Source organism: Lithobates pipiens, unplaced genomic scaffold, assembly GCF_037356315.1.
Source record: "Lithobates pipiens isolate NorthernLeopardFrog02 unplaced genomic scaffold, aLitPip1_a1.2 Scaffold_8, whole genome shotgun sequence".
Taxonomy (NCBI): Eukaryota; Metazoa; Chordata; class Amphibia; order Anura; family Ranidae; genus Lithobates; species Lithobates pipiens.
In genome coordinates this window covers 623,630,478-623,655,077 of record NW_027507903.1, presented here as the reverse complement: position 1 = coordinate 623,655,077, position 24,600 = coordinate 623,630,478, and the positions used below count along the sequence as shown (strand labels likewise).

General features: G+C 43.1%; 1 protein-coding gene across 1 annotated transcript in view; it reads right to left on the bottom strand.

The window, feature by feature from the left end:
* Positions 1 to 24,600, bottom strand: part of LOC143961468 (NXPE family member 3-like) — a 119,702-nt gene that overhangs the window by 64,840 nt on the left and 30,262 nt on the right. Inside the window, exon 2 of the mRNA XM_077470764.1 lies at positions 18,268 to 18,771. Coding sequence (XP_077326890.1) covers positions 18,268 to 18,771 — 504 coding nt within the window. The remainder of the gene's footprint in view (positions 1 to 18,267; positions 18,772 to 24,600) is intronic.

Here is a 24,600-nt window from a genome sequence, read left to right as displayed (position 1 = left end):
AACAGGAGACACCGGCCGCCGCCGACCTCCAAAACTGCCCGAAAGGGACCAGCCGATGCTCCGGGCGCTGGCAGCGGGGTCTTAGGGTATAGATCCGATGCCCCGGAGCAGGATGGCGCTAGATTCGGAGCTGGCCAGCGGAGCTCAGGCTCGGAGCGTCCGTCCTCCTCCACGTCCGGCCATGCCCCTACTGCTATGTCCCTTTTTTATACATAGGATGGGAATTTTTTATGATGCCCTTCAGAGGGGGTTGAGGGGCCAGCTGACTGAGAATAGCCACATATATGAGCAAGCCTATCCTCCTCCTCCTCCTTCTGCCACAAGTCCACCACCAGAGCCACAGCCTCCAAGGAAGTCTGCAGGGAAGACAAAAAGTGATGGCCTGGGTTCAGTCTGGTCTGACAGAAGACGCAGGCCGTTGTAGTACCACAGCCTGCGGACAGCTATGTCATCTGCTGCTGGTCCTGATCTCTGGGAATCGTGGACCAGATTGTGTTCCTTATTATATGGACTCCTCAAGCTTACAATTTTCTTTTCCACAGACTTGTTGATGTATGCCATGGGGTCCAAAATTTTGTCCAGCGTTGACTTCCTCTTTATTTTGTTACCCAGAATAAATTCTATTTTATTTTCACAAAATACTTTCCTATGTGTTTTTATTCAAAAAAGAAAGTTTGTGAGTAGGCAGGTACATTTCAAAAAGACAATATCAAATTAACAAGAGACACCAACCTCCTTGAGCTTAATAAAAAATATAAGATAATAAAAAAAAAAAAAAAAAAAAAAAAATATAAGATAATAATGTTATTGTGGTAACTTGACACTCCAAAAAATCTAATTATATGGAGATCACTAGAAAATATTTTTTAAGTAATTGTAAAATAAATCTTGATGAAATATAACATGATAAAAGATGAGTATAAAAAATAATTGTAAACATTATTTATGGAGATCAGGCTTTTAAAAAATAGAATATTATTCATGAGACGAGGATAAATAATGAAGAAAGAAGTTTGTGAGAACTCTGTGAATATGAGCAGTAAAACAACTTCATTCTTCTAGCATTATAAAGAAGAAAAGAATGCGCTGCATTAAAACATCACAGAATTAGCAGCGTGGGGAATGTGCTAGCTCCAATACGAATGCTAGTTTTACCAGACCAAGCGCTTCCGTCTCATACTTGCTTCAGAGCATGCGTCGTTTTTGTCCGTCGGAACAACATACAGACGAGCGGTTTTCCCGATAGGAATTGGTTACGTCAGAAATATTTAGAACATGTTCTATTTCTAGGTCCGTCAGAATTTTCGTAAAAAAAAAGTCAGATGAGGAATACACATGATCAGAATATACGATGAAAAGCTTCCGTCTGACTTTTTCTGTCGGACATTCCGCTCATTAGATAACATTATCCAAGGGAGTCCCAATCCACGTCATAACCCTTCAGCTGCCATTAGTTATCTACAGAGAAGAACTAAGGGCAAACAATGTGCTATTGAGGACTACATGTTGATCATCATTGGAATACTTGGGTATGATACAGATGTGGGGTGGAACTAGGCAAACGTACCAGTTTTGAATAATAAAGACGCCCATGGTCGTATCGTGTGGGATCCCACCAAAATGGCTGCTGACTAACCCTTATGCGAGATTTTTTTTCTCAGAGAATAGGTGCAGGAACTCACCCTTTCTAAGTCACCTCTTTTCTCCGCCTTTACCCACCTCTGAGAACCGCTCCTTAGTTACACCCCCTACCCACCTTCCGGTACTGCCCTGTTAGAGAATACAGAACCAAGTATAATTTTTGTGGTGATAAGTCATTTGTATGGAATTTGTTCACGATAACAAGAAAAGCAGTAGAAAAAATAGTAAAGCCCCCTCTATCAACTATAGACCCCACCTTAAAAATGGGCAACCCAAAACAAAATCCCCCGAGCAGTAACAATAGACCCCTGGTAGCAACAACAGATCTCCCCACAGCCAGCAACAATAGACCCTCCAGCAGCCAGCAACAACGGACCCCTCCCTTAACAGTAGAACTCTCCCAGAATTAACTGGTCCCCCAGTGATATAAGACACACCCCCAGTAACAAAAGCCTCCCCCCCACCAGTAAGAATAGATCCCCTCCAGCTAGAATAGACCCCCCAGCAGTCAGCATCATTAGACCCTGCAGAACACCCCAGCACCCCTTCCCATTACATACAGTCAGTGCTCTGGAGGTGCCGACACTGCACCCCCCCCCCCCCGCGTTCCCACTGAAAAAAAGCCGTGACCTTATGTGAGCTAGTCATACTGAAGAAAATGTGGGATGACTTAGAGAAGGAAATGAAGCGTTTATGGCAAGAAAAGAATTCATTGTTTCTGCCATCGCTTGCAAACAAGAAAACAAAGAACCTGTCACAGATTTTATTAGGTGATTTAGGAAGATGTGGAAAGAGGAAGCAGGGCTCACGACTCTGTTAGCTGAAACTGGTACTATTTACAATAAAGCTATTATGCACAGTTTCAAACCAGAAGTTTCCCTTACTATAAGACAGCCTATTGATGAATGGGTTGATAAAAAGGCTGATGCATTTGACAAAGTAGTTATGGAGAACGATGCAGCTGGATGCTTTGATTTTCCCAAAAAACAGAAAGCAACCCCACAGCATGTTCAGGGTTTACTTCATTCTGATGTGATGTATGGTTAAAAATGGGGGAACAACCAACGGGGAGGTTTTAAAGGGGGATCACGAGGTAGGGGGGAAGGTAGAAGGATTGTGACACCAGAAATAGAGATTTTGGCCCCCAAGATGCTTTGCATGTGGTTTAACGGGACATTGGAAGAGGCAGTGCCCCAACTTACAACATGGAATGGGGAGACACCAAATGCCACAACAAATGAGACAAATGCCACAACAAATGAGACAAATGCCACAACAAATGGGACAAATGCCACAACAAATGGGAAAGACGCAACAATAAGGGCAAACACACCAAACACAGAGCAACGCCAAGTCAAATTCCCGCTGCGGTGGGACCATAATGGACCACAATATGGCTGCCCGGAAGGAAGTATCCCCATGTTCCCCCAGATGTCCCACACAGTATAGTATTTACTCTTGAATACATTGTAATTTTGTGAGTGCAATTGCATAATAAAAGTTTTTTTTATGGAGTTACTCTATGGTACTGCAATTTTGTTTATGAGACTACAGCATGACCCATAACTTCCAGAGTTTATGATGACCTGACGGTGTGGAGATTGAGGTGAAACATTAGTGATTTATAAGGGTGTATGCAAAAAGGTATGGCGCTACCTCATATAAGGTTAATTAATGTGCACACCTACTATAATAAAAATTATATATTTGGATCTTAACGGTTCATATCTTTCAACCAAAAATTCATAAAAAATGTGTTATTAATTTTTTTTTTAATAAATCTTGCACAAACCAAGAAAAGTCCAATCACTGTGATAAAGAAGATGCTATCAATTCATAGGCGTAGCATAAGGGGTTGCAGGGGTCACAATAGCAACCCCAACCCTATCTCCAGGGGGCCCCTGCAGCCTCCCTGTCCTATTAACATATCCGCCACAAAGTAAAGCTCCGATCTGCCCTAGGGCCCCATAGCCATGCTCCAGTACTGGGCTCCTACTTTGCCTTCCACAGTCCACACACTTCTGTTCTCATTGGCTGGGGAGAAGCTGCGAGCCATTTCCTGAATGGAGAGGAGCATGAGGTGAGAACAGCCCAGGATGGGGAAGTGTCTGTGCTGTGTGCTGGTAACATGGAATGGTAACCAAGCTCAGCGAGAGGAGGAGAGTGCCATCCTGTGGCCACGATGGGACCGGTGTCACTGGTGAGGTGAGACACGGTTCAGTGTCTTCTAGTCACTAGCTGAGATTCTCTGTACCCCCCCCCCCTAGGATGTCCGCTTACCCCAATTCCCTGGCAACTGGGGAAAGACACACACCCCTGAGAGGTGACCTTCCCCCAACATCTGCCAACACTGACAGAGAAACATTCAGAAATTGCTAAAACAAATTCCTTAACTCCTCCTGAGGGGCCCCTGAGGGGCCCCTGAGTGGCCCCTGAGTGGCTGCAGGGTCCAGATTTCATTTCACATGGCTTTGCTCCCCCAGATCTAAGTTCCCCCCCCCCGAAAGCCCCCTGACCACCCCCTCAGCCCTGGATGCTATGCCCGCTGCTGAGCTTCTTTCCCAGTACAGCACTCTATACTTCTCCTCCTCCGCAGGGCTTAAATCAAATTAATTTACAACTCAGCCAGTCAGCCATGATCTGCACAGAGTGTATTTGCCTATTGCAACTACACACCAGAGAATTTCACAGGTCAGAACGGCAACATAAAAGCCAGATAAACCATGTGAAGGCTGATAGACTCTGTGTAAAGGAATGTGATTTTCAGGCATGCGTATTGTGGGGGGGGGGGGGGGGGGCTGGAATGGCAAAAGATCCCTGCCAAATGATCTGCCAGGGGTCCCTGTCCTCTGATTCTCCAGCTATGATCCCTGTCCTCTGATTCTCCAGGAGTGATTCCTGTCGTCTAATGTAAGGAGGAGCTCTGGGAACTCTAAACTCTTGAGCTACTTTGAGTATCTTGGCATGTGGTGGGTGTATCTGCACATACGGTGGAAGTGGTGGGTGTATCTGCACATACAGTGGAAGTGGTGGGTGTTAGTGGGGTGGGGGGGGGGGGCAGGTCAACTTTTGCATTGGGGCACACAAGTTCAAGCTACGCCTCTGTACCTATCTATTGAGATAGATAATGGCAGAAATGAAACAAATGATGATTCACCTCCAAACCATGCATGGGAAGTTCAAACTCACCATCACTCATCGACTGGAACCCCTAATGAGCAGTGGGGTTCCCTATAGCCAGCAATGTAGGAGATGATGGTTCCTTATTTTCAGAAAACTTTTAGGCAATCTTACTCAGGAAGAAAACATAAGGATCATAGCGTAATAAGCTTAATAGAGGGGATATATGCAGGTAGATGTAACAGTGCCTACTCACATTAGAAAGTGCTAAATGCTACCCTGTTTCCCCGAAAATAAGACCTATCTTGATTGTCGGTGATGGCTGAAATATAAGCCCTACCCCCAAATAAGCCCTCGCTAAAGTCCTTGTAGGTCTTATTTTCTGGGAAGGGCTTATTTGGGGGGTAGGGCTTATATTGCAGCTATCACCGACAATCACGATAGGTCTTATTTTCGGGGGAAACAGGGTAGGACCAGCATAGACAAGGTACCTCTACACGCTGTTCTGATAGCCACGGCGTGCGTTCCAAAGCCAGGGGATGTAGAAACCAATAGAAAATAGAAATGACGCCAGCAAGGGACGAACAAGCAGCCTCTATGCATTTCATGTTGTACACGTCACCAGGAATCTAACGTGACTGTACAAAGCAAACTGCATAGAGGCTACTTGTCCATCCCTTGCTGACGTCATTTCCAGCTCTATTGGATTCCACATCCCCCGGCTTTGGAACGGACATGCCCAGGCTGTCCGGACGGCGTGCAGGGGTACCTAGACTGTCTATGTTGGTGTTTAGCATTTAGCACTTTCGCATATATCAGTAATTTATGCTTCATACTTACCTAAATGGGGTAAGTGTTGAATCCATAAGGAGCAGGACTCGCTTGTGGTGATGTACTGGTGATTAAAGACACGGATCACATCGAAACCATCATTTTTTTTTTCACTGATGTTTCTCTACTAATAGACTTTAATGATACAGACTTGGTGGACTGTCATTTTATGAATATTTGAGCCTAGTCATTGTCTGTATGATTATAATCATCCATTAATGTATGACGGCATGATGACAAAGCAGGTGCGCTGCTGGAGCTGTTATTATATATAATATTGTTTCAACCCTTTTTTTATGAGGGAATTATACAGCTGCCCAGGGTTTGTTATAGTAAGTATTTGTTGTTTAATATGGATTAATAAACCAGGTACTAATTGATACTGGTTATTAAAAAAAAAAAATCCAATTTGAATTTGGGTCACTTCTATCCGTGAGCGCTCTGGGGAGAGGTGGATGTTTTAGATACAATAATTTTGACGAGCCGACAAGGGGATTAAGTCATAGAGATGCATACAGTGACAGTGCATACGACACACCCCAAGCACAAAGCTGTCCTTTTAGAAAGCTTGTTATGTGTGGCAGTCTCTCCCCTTGAAAATCCCTGGGTGTCCTGATGTACATACTTCTTGCTCCCATTGCTTCTCAGGCAAGATTCCTAGTCAAACTGTGATGCTGAAAGCACGTTCCTAAGCCAGCCTGAGCCCAGCCTGGAGGAAAAGATCCCCTACAACACCTAGAGGATCCCTCCTAGGCCACCAGCAGCCTCCTCAGCACTCCATCTTCCACTTGACTTCCCCTGCTAGCATGACTCATTCATATATAGGGGCTGTCCTAGCCACCCTGCCAGGACAGTGCACCTGGGGATTGGCCATGTTCCCTCAAGTATGCAGATCAACCCTCCTGGCCTCCACCCACTAACTTCTAGAAGTTTATCCAAATTTACAGATCCAGGGGAAGGCACCAAAGACCTGAAGGCACCAAAGACCTGCTTTTATGAGTCATCCAGCCTGACCTGCAGTAAACCCTGACCCAGATTCAGACTTACTTTACCATTATTTAATAAATTTCCCTGCACTATTCTAGTAGCACAATAGAGGGTGCTACACACCTAATTTGTGTGGATGGTGGAATGTCCATCTATGGCAAGTTTAACAGAGTCCTGTACTATGTACACTATATTGTACATTACAGACTCTGCACTATATACACTATATTGTATATTACAGACTCTGCACTATATACACTATATTTTACATTACACATTCCTGCACTATACACTACACTACATTACACTCACCAGCCTGTTATTAGGTTCACCTTGCTAGTGCTGGGTTGGACCCCCTTTTACCTTCAGAACTGCCTTAATTCTTTGTGGTGTAGATTCAACAAGATGTTGGAAACATTCCTTTTGAGATTTCGGTCCATAGTGACATGATAGCATCACGCAGTTGCTGCAGATTTGTCAGCTGCACATCCATGATGCGAATCTCTCATTCCACCACATCACAAAGGTGCAGATCTGGTGACTGTGGAGTCCATTGGAGTACAGTGACCTCATTGTCATGTTCAAGAAACCAGTGGTGAGATGATCTGAGCTTAGTGACATGGTGCATTATCCTGCTGGAATGAGCCATCAGAAGATGGGCACACTGTAGTCATAAAGGGATGGACATGATCAGCAACAATACTAAGGTAGGCCATGATGTTTAAACGATGCTCAAATGGTACTAAGGGGCCCAAAGTGTGCCAAGAAAATATCCCCCCACACTATTACACCACCACCACCAGCCTGAACCTTTGAAGGATGGATCCATGCTTTCATGTTTATGCCAAATTCTGGCCCTACCATCTGAAATTGAGACTCATCAGACCAGGCAACGTTATTCCAATCTTCTGTTGTCCAATTTTGGTGAGCCTGTTTGAATTGTAAAAATATATAAGAAGTAGTGTTGCGCAGTACTGGGTTGGGTGATATTATCCTGAGAGGTTAGTAAATTCTGTCCACATCACAATAATTAAAGTTAGATGTGTTATCGCCCAGACTAAAAGGGGATATATGGGCGGCTAAAATTGGCGAAATAATATGAAAAAAATGTTGCTCAAGTGTGAACGAATATGAGTGGGTGACTTCTACGTCACAATGTGAATAGCAAAGTATATCCAATGGTAAGCAAAATAAATAGTGATTCTTAATGCGATTAACAAAATCGCATAAGAAGTGCCAGTGCTAGATAGTGAATAAATCTATAGAAATATCAACTACACCATAAATAAAAACCAATGTGCATAAAAAAGTCATTAAAAAACACAAGAATTATGTGAAACAGGTTTGCTAGTGGCTAGGAAATCGCATAAAGTGCCAGTGCCGAAAATTATTGTAAATAAATGCGTATAAATATCTTTATACCATGTGCTAAATTGTGTAAATACGGTGAACACGTAAAATCATGTGACATACACAAAATCGTGTCAAAGAAAACGACACATAAGAAAAGAAATGGATCTCTGTAAAAATATTCTCAGTAAGTGTGCACAGTGATTTAAAAAGCTATATCAACCAATAGATAAAAAGATTGCACAATCACATATATCAGGTTTGTGTCCATTCAAGATGTGCGATAACTGGTGGCGATTATATTCAAAATCGCATGCAACAAAAAACGCATGAAGTGCTGGTATCAGATTTTTTTGTGCACTGTAAAGTAACGTTGCAAACAGTGATGGTATTAGTGATGGTGACTATATCCCGCGTGGTCCTGTGTACTCAGGGTATGGATGTCCCCTTACCTTACAGCTGTAAGGTAACAGCGTTTGACATGTATATCCTCAGGCTTCCTGGTGGTCTTTTATCCCTCGAGGTCCTATCCTTATGGCCCCTTATGGCCCCATCAGGAGATCCCCTGATGAAGTCACGTGACCGTGACGAACACGCGTCGGGACGCTACCGGAAGTGACGTAATCGAGCTCGAGGCTCGTTTTTACATTGCAAAGAAATCTCTATATGTTTGTGAGTATTTTATCCACTATATTTAAATAAAACTTAAATCTTGTTCAAAATACTACACTATGGGGCTCCCCCTTTTTTTATCTGTTTAACCCTCACATAACAACCACCGCTGAGGCAACCTAACAACCCCCCCCCCCCCTATGCTGAGTACCGCTGAACGTCCACTTAAGGAGACCAACACGGTGTAATAGGCAGGAGACGCCAGTTTCCGGGGCCATAAGGATAGGACCTCGAGGGATAAAAGACCACCAGGAAGCCTGAGGATATACATGTCAAACGCTGTTACCTTACAGCTGTAAGGTAAGGGGACATCCATACCCTGAGTACACAGGACCACGCGGGATATAGTCACCATCACTAATACCATCACTGTTTGCAACGTTACTTTACAGTGCACAAAAAAATCTGATACCAGCACTTCATGCGTTTTTTGTTGCATGCGATTTTGAATATAATCGCCACCAGTTATCGCACATCTTGAATGGACACAAACCTGATATATGTGATTGTGCAATCTTTTTATCTATTGGTTGATATAGCTTTTTAAATCACTGTGCACACTTACTGAGAATATTTTTACAGAGATCCATTTCTTTTCTTATGTGTCGTTTTCTTTGACACGATTTTGTGTATGTCACATGATTTTACGTGTTCACCGTATTTACACAATTTAGCACATGGTATAAAGATATTTATACGCATTTATTTACAATAATTTTCGGCACTGGCACTTTATGCGATTTCCTAGCCACTAGCAAACCTGTTTCACATAATTCTTGTGTTTTTTAATGACTTTTTTATGCACATTGGTTTTTATTTATGGTGTAGTTGATATTTCTATAGATTTATTCACTATCTAGCACTGGCACTTCTTATGCGATTTTGTTAATCGCATTAAGAATCACTATTTATTTTGCTTACCATTGGATATACTTTGCTATTCACATTGTGACGTAGAAGTCACCCACTCATATTCGTTCACACTTGAGCAACATTTTTTTCATATTATTTCGCCAATTTTAGCCGCCCATATATCCCCTTTTAGTCTGGGCGATAACACATCTAACTTTAATTATTGTGATGTGGACAGAATTTACTAACCTCTCAGGATAATATCACCCAACCCAGTACTGCGCAACACTACTTCTTATATATTTTTCCTGTAAAAAGGGTTCAAGTACCCCACTTCCAGTGTATGCAGCAGTACAAAATTAGATCCTTGTTCTCTTCCCTGATTAGGCGCAGGAATAACCCCTTAATACTGTTTGAATTGTAGCCTCAGTTTTCTATTCTTAGCTGACAGGAGTGGCACCCCGGTGGGATCTTCTGCTGCTGTAGCCCACCTTCTCTAACGGCTTGAGGATTGCCCCACATACATATACTGGAGCAGGGCCACCCTAAGGCCAAAATTATGTCCCTTTACGTGATTTTTTTTTAGTGCTCTGTCAATTTTCAATGCATACAAAATCATACGTATTGGCAATATTATACTTTTAAAATAATGATTGTGCTCAGGTTTGTACACGTCTGTGAGACTCCGGCTTGCAGGACAACAATTTCAGCATATTTTATGAGTACAAGAAGGCTTTTGTTTTATTTAACCATCAAAGCCCCTCCCACTCTCAATGCGCGATACATTACTATTCTACTTTATTAACCCATAACGTTATCTAGTATGACCAACTATTGTGTTGTAGCTTGGGCAATACAGGATGTGATTGTGAGCAACCACAGTAGCAATCACAGTATGTTTTATTTATCTATGTAGTTCTATGACATATATTTTAATCATTGATATTTGTAATAATAATTTTTAGATTTTTTAGAATTTTTGATGGTTGTGACTTATCGCTTGTTCTCGGTATTATTTTAACACCTGAAAGTCCTCTCAATGATGTGCTGTCAACACACAAAAACTGTATCCCTGTATATTTATATACATGAAATGTGATTTATTGTTTGATTTTTTTCCCTGTGTTTTATTTTACGTGGATGAAAAAAGTATCTGGTGGGGGTCAGAAGGAGGCATGGAAGAGGGAGAATGGGAGGGAAAGCTGAGTCATTGCACCATTGGCCTCTGGGTTTTACTTGACCACTGGGCAAAAAGTCGCCAGTTAGCCCCTGGCAGTGATGAGCATGCTGGCATGGGTTGTGGGTGATCAGGATGCTGGTAAGGGGTATGACTTGTTCCAAAGTCACAAGGTGCCTGGAGTTAGGCTATAAATCTGCTTTAACTGCTTGCCGCCCACCCACTGTGGAATGACGGTGGGGCGGTGCAGCTCTTGTTCTGGGCTTCCGTCATTGCTAGGACACGGTACGACCCTGATCTGTGTAAAAAGATGCGTCCACGGCTCTTTAACCATGTGATCAGCTGTGTCCAATCACAGCCGGTCACATGTAAACACGGAGGTGCTGGTAATCGGCTCTGCTCGCCTCACACTGTCAGAGTGTGGGGAGAGGAGAGCCAATCAGCGGTATCTCCTCACAGGGGGACAGCTAGGGAAGTGTAAAAATACAGTGCCCACCAATGCCAGCATACAGTGCCCACCAATGCCAGTGATCAGAGTCCACCAGTGGCAGCAATCAGTGCCCACACTGCCACAAGTGCCACAAATCAGTGCCCATTAGCCATGCCAGTCAGTGCTGGCAATTAGTGCCGCCTATTAGACAATGTGCACACTGAAATATTTTGTTTTGGAATTTCGTTTTCGTCCAAAAAATACATTTATTTAGTTACTCTCGAAATTCGTTTTTATTTATTTTGTTTAGTTAAAAAATGCATCTGTCCGAAAATCCCAAATAATTAAGGTTGAATCTGTTATTGAAGGCTCATGGTGTTTGTCGAATGTTCTAAAAAGATTCGACAAAGCAGCTAAACTGTATGACGCCGCAATCGTACATTTCCAGTCGAATGTTACGCCTACAAGCTATAGTAGAATTCTAATGTTGTATGACACTAGTAATAATTATATTTGTTAATTATTATTACTAGTCAACCAACATTAGAATTCTCCTATAGCCTATGGGTGGAGAATTTGACCATAAATGTCCGCTCGTGGTGACTGCTTAGTCAAATCTTCATGTCAAATCTCTCTCTTTCTCTCTATGTCGAATAATCTTGGACTAATAGATGTAGCACTAACTCCCGAAGGAGCTGCTGGTTATTTTTTGGGCTTACCGTCACCTTCCGCTTCTTCTTGTGGCACGTCTAGGGGATGTCCCATGGTAGATGACCCAGTAACTTGAGACTGACAATAGATCCAGTTGAATGGATTTTATTTGCAAACTTCAACCATTGAACAGTCTTTAACTTGGGATCAGAGGGTTGGAAAGGAAAGTTCAGGTACTCTCAATGTCAAAGTCAAAAACGTTAAAGAACTTGCTTACTTTGACTGCATCCAGAGAATAGCCATTCGCAGCTGGATGAGCACTCAGGTTGGACAGTACCTCTCTCACAAGGCCTAGCAGCCAACAAGGTGCTTACTCAGGAACAAAGTCTCTATCACGGACGTTGTTGCAGAACACGTAGGAAACTAAGTTGTAGAAAACTTGTAGGATACCTGGATCTTTCAACCAGCTTGGCGATATCCACAAGTCCAGATTCTCTCGGTTACTTGAGCCCTTCCAGGCTCTTTTTAAGAAAACCAATCTCACACGTGGTATTTTTCTAAAGAGTCCTCCCCTGGAATGCTTGAAGTACACTGGGTCTCTCCAGAACCGGAGACGGCACCCAACCACCTCAGAATCCTCCTTGAGTTTCCCTGCCTTGGGCTAGCCAGCCCCGAGGCATTAAAGTCAGGTGGATCCGCACCCCAGGCCATAGCCTTCCTGGGGGCTGGTCAGGAGGACCAGGACCAAGTACTCAACTCTTCATACTGGACCAGAACCCCCAAACCACATGACATCTGTGTCTTAAATACCCTCTCCCAGAGGGCACAGCGGGAGGGCCACTCCCACTGACCTGGCTCCAAAAGAGAGTAACCCAATGCCTGACTAGACCATAGTTCCACGCCTGCCACCAGAGGCAGCGCCTCCTTGTGGCCAGGCTGAACAGTTCACAGCCCAGTCAAACTGACACAGAAATCTAATTTAGACAAATTGACCCAAACTATACTGTAGTCTGAGTAGAGTGTTAACTTTGAAAAACATAGTGTGTGCTCTTCAGGAGCCCGCTGCTACATAGAGTTAGGTTAGGCACATTCAACCTTTTTTGCTATTGTCTCTATGATGTCGAATCTTTTCTCTCTATGTTGAATCTTTTCTCTCTATGTAGAATAATCTTGGACTAATAGAGCTAAGGTTAGACACATTCGACCACAGGTTCGATGGACACAGATCACTATTGTCAGCGTCATGTTGAATCTCCTATCTATATCAAACTGTTGCAATGAAAATGAAAATAAAGCATTTGTTTATGTCGGATCTTTCCGTTTTCGGATTCTGCACGTTTGTTATTGTTTGTTAAAACAAATAACGAAAATACACGAAATTCGGACGAAAATGCATTCGGACGAAAACGAATGCACATGTCTACCGCCTATCAGTTCTGCCCATCAATGCCCATCACTGCTGTCCATCAATGCCCAGTGTCACCTATCAGTGCCACCCATCAATGCCCATCAGTGCCCATCTGTACCACCTATCCATGCCGCCTATCCATACCCACCAGTGCCGCCTATTAGTGCCCGCCACTGCTGCCTATCAGTGCCCACCAGTGCCGCCTATTAGTGCCCATCAGTTCCACCTAACAGTGCCCCTCAGTGCCAACTAACAGTGCTCATCAGTGCCACATATCAGTGCCACCTATCAATGCCCATAAGTGCGGCATATTAGTGCCTCCTCATCAGTACTACCTCATCAGTGCCCATAAGTGCCGCCTCATCAATGCCCACCAGTTCAGCCTATCAGTGACCATCGGTGCTGCCTCAGCAGTGCACATCAGTGAAGGTGAAAAATTACTTAATTACAAAATTTACTGACAGAAAAAAAGTAAAAAAAAGTATTTTTTTCCAAAAATGTTTGTCTTTTTTTTGTAAAAAATAAAAAAAAACAGCAGTGATTAAATACCACCAAAAGAAAGCTCTATTTGTGTGAAGAAAATGGTAAAAAATATGTTTGGGTACAGTGTAGCATGACTGCGCAAATGTCATTCAAAGGGGGGTGTTCGTGCAAGTGGTTACTCTCTTATGCAGCATACACATGATTGGAATTCTCGTTGGAAAAAGCTCTGATGGTTTTCCCGACGAAATTCCGCTCAAGCTGTCTTACCTACACACGGTCACACCAAATTCCGTCCTCCAAGAACACAGTGACGTACAATACGTACGATGGGACTAGAAAAAGGAAGTTCAATACCCAGTAACCAATAGCTTCCATCTCGTAGTTGAATCGGAAAATGCGTGAGTTTTTGCGCGTCGGAATCGCATACACGCGATTGGAATTTCCGATCATCCATCAGGAAAATTGAGAACATGCTATCAAATTTTTGCTGGCGGAAATTCGGACAGCTAAATTCCGATGAAGCATACACATGGTCACATTTTCCGATGAAAAGCTCTAATCGGTCTTATGCTGGCTGAAATTCCGATCGTGTGTACGCGGCATTATTGCAATCAACTTCTCCCTAAGGCAGGTTAAAGCAAGTAAAGAATATTAGACAGGTCCACATGGTGAAAACTGAACATCCAGAGGTCTATTATAAATGTAATGGTGAAATGCATTTTGTTGAGTAACTTACCCGGATCTGCGTTCTTTATTTGAATTGTGTGATTAAGCGCTATTTATTGTAACACCCTCCTAAATAGGTGCTAGGTTAGATAAATGTAGTTACTGGTTTACTGTAATCAGCTAAAATGGTAGTAAACTCACTTTTTCATCTTGTACCTACAGTAGGCCTGTAATATGGCTTACTTATAGATATGGTGATTATCTCCTAAACTTAAACTTAAAGAAGCATACTGTGCCGGACCTTCAAAGTTAGTGCCATAAACAAGTGTTCCCATGCACATGGAAGGAAGGAAGACCGGGTGAAGAAGGAAACCCTGTCAGCGGTGATAGTGCGCAGCTGGAGGGCTTCGTTTTAAGGTAAGTCTCGCATAATGTGATAGTATGCGATCCATACTAGTACATTATGCATTTGTCATACAGGGGAAACATTTTTTTATTGCCAATTTGAGACACATGTTGAGTTACCTTGTTTTGGTCTTTTCTGTGTTTCACTGGCTGTAGGGATAGTTGGTTCCTCCCATCTGTCTGGGGAGTTCTGGAAGATAGTAGGCTGGAATCAGCCGCTGAATAATTATTCAGCCAAAGCCAATCCCTGGGGAGAGGTGCCCAGATGGTGTCTGGGAGGGAGCATAGATACTCTGTTGCTTGTTCGAAGAATACTCCTCGGCTGTGAACTGGATGTGTATCCATTAGGTTTGGGGGAACGATTCGGGCCGAGCATGAGTTTGGGCCCAACATTTGCCTGTTCGGACATTTGCCAAACTTGCAGGGTGATCGCCGGGTGTTTCCCCCCGACGAACACCCTGCAATGCACTGAGCACTGCTCAGTGCATTCTGCGCCCTGATTGGGCTGATCTGGGTGCAGTGTAAGCTGGTTGTTAAGAAGTGGGGCCAGGAAGCTGGCAGGTCAGGAAAGGGGGGGCGAGTGAGTTTCCCACCGAACCATACCAGGCCACATGTCCTCAACATGGGGATGGTGGTTTTTGACCAGTCCTTTATTAATAAAATAAAAATAGTGTCCCTCAATGTAAATCCATTGCCAATCACGTCACCCACCGGAACTCGAAAAATAAAAACGCTCCGCCTCCTGGCCTCCTTCCATATGCCAGCTCTGCGCTTTGACATTTCTTATATAGGCAAGGGGCAAGACCACATGGTTGCATCACCCAGTGGTGCCGCCCCCTTCTAACATCACATAATGTGAAAAAATTGTTAATGGGTGCTTCCAGATTCTGATAAGCCGCAACCCCCGACAGCCACTGCCCAGGGTTGTCGGGAAGAGGCCCTTGTCCCCATCAACATAGGGATGTTGAGGACATCTGGTATGGTTCAGCAGGGGGGACACTCGCTCTTCACCCCCCCCCCCCCCCCCCGCTTTCCTGACCTGCCAGGCTGCATGCCCGGATAAGGGTCTGGTATGGATTTTGGAGGGGACTACATGTGTTTTCTTTTTATTTTAGCGCGGGGTTCCCCTTAAAATCATACTCGACCCAAAGGGACTGGTAATGACTGGGGGGGGGGTACCTCACAATGTTTTTTTCTTTCTTTTTTCAAGAGGTGGGTGCTGGCAATTGTAACCACAAGTCATTTTAAATGGGATTTGACTCATTATTTTTTCTTTAGAAAAGTAATTTTTGCTGTAGCATATTTTATGCAAGCTACAGATGTGCCACTTTACAGGCACATTAAGCCCCCCCCCCCCCCCCGGCACTATCAATAAAATATATATATATATATTGATACATGTCTCATAGGGCAGTACTCAGACCCTCATACCCCTTTTAAGGCCAATTACTTTTAAATATAGTGCCTTGAAAAAGTATTCATACCACATTTTTTCATGTTACAAATAAAGATGTAAATGTATTTTATTGGGAATTTATGTGATAGACCAACACAAAGTGGCACATGATTGTGAAGTGGAAGGAAAATGATAAATGATTTTCAAATTTTTTTTTGTATTTTGCAGATTTGCACTACAGAACGTGTTCCATAGGAACCCATGTTAAATGGACTGCAGTGCAAATCTGCAAAATGCAAAAGCACTAAAACTGCATAGGTGTGACTCCAGCCTTACAGCTGAAAGTCTTTTTGGGGATGTCGCTACCAGCTTTGCACATCTAGAGAGTGAAATATGTGCCCATTCTTCCTGCAAAATAGCTTAAACTCTGTCAGATTGGATAAAGAGCGTCTGTGAATAGCAATTTTAAAATCTTGCCACAGATTCTCAATTGAATTTAGGTCTGGACTTTGACTGGGCCATTTTAACACATGAATATGCTTTGATCTAAACCATTCCATTGTAGATCTGCCTGTATGTTTAGGGTTGTTGTCCTGCTGGAAGGTGAACCTCCGCCCCAGTCTCAAGTCTTGCGCAGACTCTAATGCCCCGTACACACGAGCGGACTTTTCGACATCCAAACTCCGACGGACTGAGTCCGGCGGACTATCCGCTCGTGTGTGGGCTGCAACGGACTTTAGCTTCGCAAAAGTCTGACGGACTTTAGAAATGAAGCATGCTTCAAATTTTCCCGACGGAACTCCGCCGGACCCGGTCCCCTTCGAAAAATTCGCTCGTGTGTGTGCTACTCCGACGGACTAAAACCGACGCTAGGGCAGCTATTGGCTACTGTCTATGAACTTCCTACGTCGAATCCAGTCGTACGTCATCACGTTCGACTCCGTCGGAGTTTGGTGTGATGGTGTGTGGTCAAGTCCGTTCGGTCGAAAAGTCCGCCAGAACTCCGGCGGAACTCCGCTAGAACTCCGTCGGAAGTCTGTCAGACTTAATCCCTCTCGTGTGTACGGGGCATAACAGGTTTACTTCTAAGATTGTCATGTATTTCGGCTCTATCCATTTTCCCATTTATTCTGACCAGCTTACCTGACCCTACTGAAGAAAAGCATCCCCACAACATGATGCTGCCACCACCATGTTTAACGGTGGGGATGGTTTGTTCAGGGTGATGTGCAGTGTTAGTTTTCCGCCAAACATAGCGCTTTGCTTTTAAGGCCAAAAAGTTAAATTTTAGTCTCATCTGACCAGAGCAGTCTCTAGATGGCAAAGCTGGTAGAGACATCCCCAAAAAGACTTGCAGCTGTAATTGCAATGAAAGGTGGTTCTACAAAGTATTGACTCAGGGGGGGCTGAATACAAATGCACACGACAGTTTTCAGATATTTATTTGTAAACAAATTGGAAAACCATTTATAATTTTCCTTCCACTTCACTATTATGTGCCCCTTTGTGTTGGTCTATCACATATAATCCCAACAAAATACATTTACATTTTCGGTTATAACATGATAAAATGCGGAAAATTTCAAAGGTATGGAAAACCATTTATAATTTTCCTTCCACTTCACTATTATGTGCCCCTTTGTGTTGGTCTATCACATATAATCCCAACAAAATACATTTACATTTTCGGTTATAACATGATAAAATGCGGAATATTTCAAAGGTATGAATACTTTTTCAAGGCACTGTAGGCCTTAAAAATTGGCACATTTGATTGTTCCTGTTTGGCTCCTATAGACTTCTATGGGGTTCACTGTTTGGGTTAGAACATTTCCCTTGTTCGGTAGTTCTGCAGCCAACCGAACACTTGGGGCATTCGGCCCATACCTAGTATCCATAGATGGAAGTGTTGACGAACCATGAGTGGTATTATTATTTTATATATTGGTCTGTGATGCATGTGCCACAGAGTTAATATGTTTATTTATTTTTTTCACACCAGCAGCTTAATGAGCAAAGTTGGTATTATCTCCGTTAGCAAAATTCCGCAATTGCAAACTCCATTTAGCCAAAATGACTCAACATAAGCTTTCAATAAGCAGAAAATTCTGATAAATTCTGCACTTTCTTGGAGAACTTTTTCATCATTATTTTAACTAACTACGATGCATTTAAATTTATCTGATCAATTATATTACCTTGTCTGGTCGAGTATCCCTCTGCTGATGTAAAATTGCAATAAGTTCACTGGAATGCATGAGTCTAACAGAGATCATAGTTTCTCCGGACCACTGAAGAATAAACCTTGCTGTATAGGAACCGTTATGATGGTCTGTAACAGAGCCACTCACTCCGGCTTTCAGACTCAAAGAGTGAAGCTTCACATAAAAAAAATCCCCTCCATAGTTCTTTGCCCGACCTTTGTGGTCCTTAGCTATAATTAGAACCTCCAGTGATTCACCAATCACATAAGTAGCCCGAGGATTGATGATAAAATATTGAGAAGTTTTTGGGTGGGTGGAAAATTCCAAGGATACGTTGGTTGGAGCCAGGGGCCATTCAATCATCTTCAGCAGATTGTTAAGCTCTTCACTTTGAGGGCCGATTACTGGAAACGTTGGTGTAGATGTAGATGTAGTCCTCAGTGGAGCTGGATGACTGTCTGCATTGAAATAGCCTCTGAATAAGGTGTTGTAAATGAACTGGAAAGAAACATTAATGAATTCATGTCAATAATAATCAATGCTAAGTATCCATAAAGTGAAAGTACAGATTCACTGAATGGTTTTATAATGACATATTTTGTATATCATACTGTATTCATCTGGTTAAAGCTCAACTCCAGGCTCAGATCCTCAGTTGTTCCTACCTCTCTGGATGCCCTCCAAGGTGTTTAAGTCTTTAATTTTGTTTCTACTTATCTTTTTCAGAATCTTCAACTACGTGACGCACTGGACTTTCCTTTTCCTTGCACCTGAGAAAGTCCTCTGTTGATGTAGAGAGCAGCACTGACACAATAATGACACAATGATGACCAGTGCCTCTTTTGCAACTATAAATTAAATTGACCATGGTAAAGCCCCCTTTGGGGAGGGGTCAGGAGACCCATTCATTCATAATATGTCTTCTACTTTGAATGTAAGTTGTGTGTTAGCTTTTGAAATTGGAAAAGGAGGACATCTTATGGTAGAGTAGAAGCAATGTTGCAGAGGGCAGCTCTGGATTAAAGGTGGATATTGCAATCTGAGCTGCTTTTTTTAGTTTTTGCCCTTCCTTGGGGCCCATTTTAATAAAAATAAAATTACCCACAAAATTGAATAAAACATTTAACTAAGCCTTCCCATACCAATTATGGATGTGGCAACCAAATGCCCAATCACCATTAACAATTTTTTTTTTTTTTTTAAATGTGGTTATTGCCTGTGTAATTTCTTTCACATGAGCCCTTGATTTAGAAAAAAAAATATTTGCAGTACTCCTACTCATTAAATTCATATTTTACTATGAATGCCCCAAGCTAAGCTTATGCTACGTACACGTGACCGGACTTTCCGGCAGACTAGGTCCGACGGTCTTCCCGAAGGACTTTCGGCGGAGTTCTGATGGTCTTTCCAAATGAACGGACTTGGCCACACACTAACGGACTAAGTCCGTTCGTTTTGAATGTGATGACGTAAGACGGGACTAAAAAAGGAAGTTAAATAGCCAGTAGCCAATAGCTTCCCTTGCGTCGTATTTGGTCCATCGAACCAGCATACAGACGAGCAGTTTTCCCGATAGGAATTGAGTCTGTCGGACAGATTTGAAACATGTTCTATTTCTAGGTCCATCTGATTTTTTTTTAAACGAAAAACAATCGGATTAGCCCATATGCGATCGGATTGTCCGACGGACTGATTCCGTCGGACCTAATCTGCTGGAAATTCCAGTCATGTGTATGTGCCATTAGGCTGCATTAGCAACACAATATATTGCATATCTCATTTTTTTGACAATTGCCAATACAGGTGTACTGAATCTATAAAAAACACTCAAAACATTTAAAAAGCCTGACTAACTTGGACTCGCCATAAACAATATATACTGTACCATATACTGTATACTGTAACTGGAATGAACACATTAACAACTGTTTATAGGACAGCTCCACAATTCCTAAATGCATGAGAACCAATAAAGGCTCAAAAGGTGTTTACAAGCAACACAAAATATATATTTATTTTTTTGCGAAGAAACCAAGATGGTAATTGATTATTTAATTACTCAGTTATAATTTCTGAGGCCTTTAAACATTTGCCACCTACAAGGCTGATATAGTTTGACTCACCGACACCCATTTTGCAACTCACTCTACACCTCCGGACTGTGAAGATCATGAACCGGCCATTTGGATTCAAGTGAGACTTGCATCCAAGTAGCATCTTGATTTAAGAAGGACTGTTGCCTTCTACAAAAATTAGATGCCGAATTCAAAATTTGCTACACCTCCTTCCAAAATTCCCCAACAACAGATAATAAAACATGTCCAGATAAAGCTTGAAGCAAGCTTGGTCTCTTTTTGACAGAGTCGGCTGAGAAATCGGTCCACAGATCGAGGTACTTATACCATACATTGTTCTTAGCCCAAGACCATGTAAAACTGGAACATAGCTTTAAACCAATATTTTGGTTTTGGTTATGAGTTTTGCCAATGCCTCTTTACAGTGCTGGCACTCCTCTGAATCAGTCCCTGGTAGACTGCTCACGCCTTACTTCATTTATTCATTCAATGAGACCCACTACAAAGTCCAGTTACTCTGAAAGAAGTGCTTGTTACCATCAAATCACTTAAACCTAACAAATTCCCTGGCCCAGATGGCTTGTCGTTGGCTTACTATAAAAAATTGCTGACATGTTGGTCCCAATTAGGGATGAGCCAAACACCCCCCAGTTCGGTTTGCACCAGAACCTGCGAACAGACCTAAAATTCATGTGAACTTTAGAACCCTATTAAAGTCTATTGGACTCAAGCGTTCGAAATCAAAAGTGATAAGTAGAAAGGCTAAAATGCAAGTTATTGTCCTAAAAAGGGTTTGGGGACCCAGCTCCTGCCCCAGGGGACATGTATCAATGCAAAAAAAAACTTTTAAAAACGCCCATTTTTTCAGGAGCAGTGATTTTAATAAAGCTTAAAGTGAAACAATAAAAGTGTAATATTCCTTTAAATTTCGTACCTGGGTGGTGTGTATAGTATGCCTGTAAGGACACATGTTTCCCGTGCTTAGAACTATCCCTGCACAAAGTGTCATTTCTGCAGGAGAAAAAGTCATTTAAAAGCACTCGCGGCTATAATGAATTGTCGGCTCCCCGTAATACAGAGAACAGTCATTGAAAGTCATTGATAAGAAAAGAAAATGTGTGGGGTTCACCCCCAAATTTAATTGCCAGGCCCTTCAGGTCTGGTATGGATATTAAGGGGAACCCCGCGTCAAATAAAAAAAAAATTACGTGGGTCTCCCCCCAAAAATCCACACCAGACCCTTCAGGTCCCCCCTTTTCCTGCGGCCTACGAGGCTGCGTGCTCGGATAAGGGTCTGGTATGGATTTTTGGGGGGAACTCCACGCCATTTTTTTTTTATTTGGCATGGAGTTCCCCTTAAAATCCATACCAGACCTGAAGGGCCTGATAATTGAATTTGTGGGAAACCCCATGCATTTTTTTTTATCAATGACTTTCAATGACTGTTCTCTGTATTACGGGGAGCTGACAATTCATTATAGCCGCGAGTGCTTTTAAATGACTTTTTTTCCTGCAGAAATTACACTTTGTGCAGGGACAGTTCTAAGCACGGGAAACATGCGCCCCTTTACAGGCATACTATACACAACTCCCAGGTACGAAACTTAAACTAATATTAGCCCTTGTACACACGGTCGGACATTATGACGGAAGGTGTCCGATCGGACCGCGTTGTCGGATAATCCGACTGTGTGTGGTCTCCATCGGACTGTTTCCGTCTGAGTATCCGACGGACCAAGTTTTCCAACTTGTCTATAAAATTTTCCGACAACATGCTCCGATCGGACATACTCCGATCATGTGTAGCCTACTCCGACGGAAAAGGTGCCACGCATGCTCACAATCAAATTCGGACACGGAAGTGCTCGCTCAGGTAAAACTACCACTCGTAATCGATATAGCACATTCGTCATGCTGCAATGTTAAAAATTCTTTCATGAAGCGCATTCTCTTGTTCTTTACAATGCTGCAAGAATGAACTTCTTTTGATGCTCATAGTCACACACACACTTCTCCCGAACGTATTTCTTGAGTCTTTTTACTAATTTCAGCAATACAATATTTTAAATCGTCACATCTACACAATCTTTTTTTTTTTGGAATTTTGTTGTTTGTTTTTTTCATCAACATCTCCTTTTTTGACAGTTTGCTCATCTTTGCATTTTTGGGGTGTGTTTTGGGTTTCAACTTACCACAACACCATTATTATCTTTTTTGTATTTTGTTTTTCTTTTTTAATCTACAGGAGGTTGTTTAGTGTTGGTGCCCCATGTTATTCATTTCACTTTGAATTTTTGAACTGTACCTTTTGAAGTAAAACACATACACAAGTATTTCTTCAAACAAAAAAAAACTTTATTTAGGTGTCAGTAACAAATAAAGAGGGAGGCAGCGCTGGAGAAACTGGAGAGATTAGCAAAGCCTTTGGCCCCCAGGGCACACATCAACTATTTAAACGCAAAAATTGGTGGCCTGAGGAGTACATGTCTGAGGGAGAGAAGTCTGGTCCTGAAGTCCAAGAAACCCGGAACAGCAGCAGATGACATCTATGTTCCCAAGCTATTGTACTACAAGAGGCTGCATCTTCTGTCAGACCAGACTGAACCCAGGTTATCACACTCTGGTCTTCCTTCCACGCTTCCTTCCAGGCTGTGGCTGTGGTGCTGGAGGTGTGGCAGAAGGAGGAGGAGGAGTAGGGGCATGGGCCAAATCACACAAGTGTGTTGCTTGTGTGATTTGGCCCAACAGACCCTTGTTGAGGGTGTGGATAATGAGCTCCTCACACAAGATCTTTTGCCCCTACTCCATTTGCTCGAGTTTACATGCAGCCAAGGCGGCAAAGGCCTCTTGATAGGTGGGGGTGGCTTTGAGGGCCGCTGAAGCCTCCCCGATGAGCCTCAGAGCCGACTCCTCCACATTCCCCCCTTTTCTCGCCCTTTTGCGTGGAAGGCAGAAAGGAGGGACCTGGGATTCTGTCAGGCTCCTCCGCCTGCCCACCGCCTGACTGCCGCTTACCCCTGCCTCCTCCTGGCTGTCACTTTCCACAGCCACCTCCTGGCTGCTGCATTCCACACCCTCCTCCTGGCTGAGGTCTTCCTGTGTATGAAAAAGGGACATAGTTTTAGTTTTAGGTTCATCAAACACACACAATTTTCACATCAAGACTGTTGCAAATTGTTAACCAATACAAAAGACTATCATTCTGAGCCCAGCATTTTTCATTCTTGGCCAAAAGGTTTTGGCCACTACTGTCTATTGATATGTGAAACACTTTCTAAAATCAGCAATTAGTGAGAAAAAATCAAGTTAACATCATTCATTTTTACTCCCAAAATATGTAGAAGAATACTATACCTGGCTCAAGCTGGGCTCCCCCAGTTCTTCCTGAGTGGAAGGCCCAGGTTGGGCATCGGAAGACTCAGCGGGTGTGGAATGTAGCATAGAAGGACGCGTGGAAGGAAGGGCAGTGAGGGATTCCCTGACCTCAGCCTGGTCTGACAGAAACTGCATCCTCTCCTAATACCACAGCCTGGGGACATAAATGTCATCTGCTCCAGCTCCAGATTGCATGGACTTCAGCACCTTGGTCCTCTCCCTCAGATATGTACTCCTGAGGCCACCAATTTTCACTTTTAAATAGTGGATGTCTGCCCTGGGGACCACCGGCTTCACAAACTCAACCAGTTTCTCCAGTGCTGCCTGCTTCTTTAGTTTGTTACTGTAATGTGGGTGCTTAGCTTGCCACAGTCAGGGCAGCTCCCTGTATTTATCGATGAACAGAGGGAGGAAACTATGGTCATTGAAACCATCCATAATCTCTGCAAGACACAACACAAGACAAACCTTAATGTCAGGCTAAACTCCACTAATGCAGGCCTCAATCTAGAAGCAGTATAGGCTAGTGATGTACCAAGTTAAAAATGTTACCTTGTTTGCACGATCATCGCGTCAGCTTCTCCCTCTGTTCACAGATCGTACGTACGACACACGCGTGTGCCGTTTTATATACAGTGTGCATGCGTGAAACTCCGCCCGCCCCTGATGTTCTTTCTAGACTATTCCCTGCCCCTTCTCTTTCGGCGCAGTGGGGAGAGCACATGGCGGAGAGAACACAGGTGCGCAATCAGAGTTCCACTAACGAGGAGGAGCCTGAAACATCCCAATCCTGGAGGAGAAGATTTAAGGCCTCAAATATGTCTTTTGGAGAGATGTTGGAGATGGTGGACATATTGAAGAGGACCGACTATGATGG